At 65.0% G+C, this 503-nt stretch overlaps 1 protein-coding gene across 1 annotated transcript in view; it reads right to left on the bottom strand.

Moving 5' to 3' along the window:
- TBC1D22A (TBC1 domain family member 22A) overlaps positions 1–503 on the bottom strand; it is a 185,264-nt gene that overhangs the window by 170,123 nt on the left and 14,638 nt on the right. Inside the window, exon 3 of the mRNA XM_015570730.1 lies at positions 394–450. Within this exon, the coding sequence (XP_015426216.1) occupies positions 394–450 (57 nt within the window). The remainder of the gene's footprint in view (positions 1–393; positions 451–503) is intronic.

Below are 503 nucleotides of genomic sequence, written 5' to 3' on the forward strand. Positions count from 1 at the left end.
GTCCTTCCACTGCCCCCCCAGCCCCCGCCAGGAGGACGAGCGTGAAAGGCCAGCAGTGTCTCACGCGTGTTTGCTGGACGGAAGACCGTGCCCTCCCCCAGGAACTCCAGGGAGCGGGAGGGGCCCCCAGCCCCAGGACCCCGAAGCCCCCGGGAGAGTTGGGCATCACTTACGTGCCGTGTAACAGTGGATCAAAAGGGGGGTGCTGGGCGCCGTACACGTGCTGGATGCTGGTTCAAAAACCCCGCCAGGAGGACGAGCGTGAAAGGCCAGCAGTGTCTCACGCGTGTTTGCTGGACGGAAGACCGTGCCCTCCCCCAGGAACTCCAGGGAGCGGGAGGGGCCCCCAGCCCCAGGACCCCGAAGCCCCCGGGAGAGTTGGGCATCACTTACGTGCCGTGTAACAGTGGATCAAAAGGGGGGTGCTGGGCGCCGTACACGTGCTGGATGCTGGTTCAAAAGAAAGGGAGCGCACGTTAGCTTCTGTCGCTCCCTAGACTCCG

The sequence above is a fragment of the Myotis davidii genome, unplaced genomic scaffold (genome assembly GCF_000327345.1).
Source record: "Myotis davidii unplaced genomic scaffold, ASM32734v1 scaffold67, whole genome shotgun sequence".
Lineage (NCBI taxonomy): Eukaryota > Metazoa > Chordata > Mammalia > Chiroptera > Vespertilionidae > Myotis > Myotis davidii.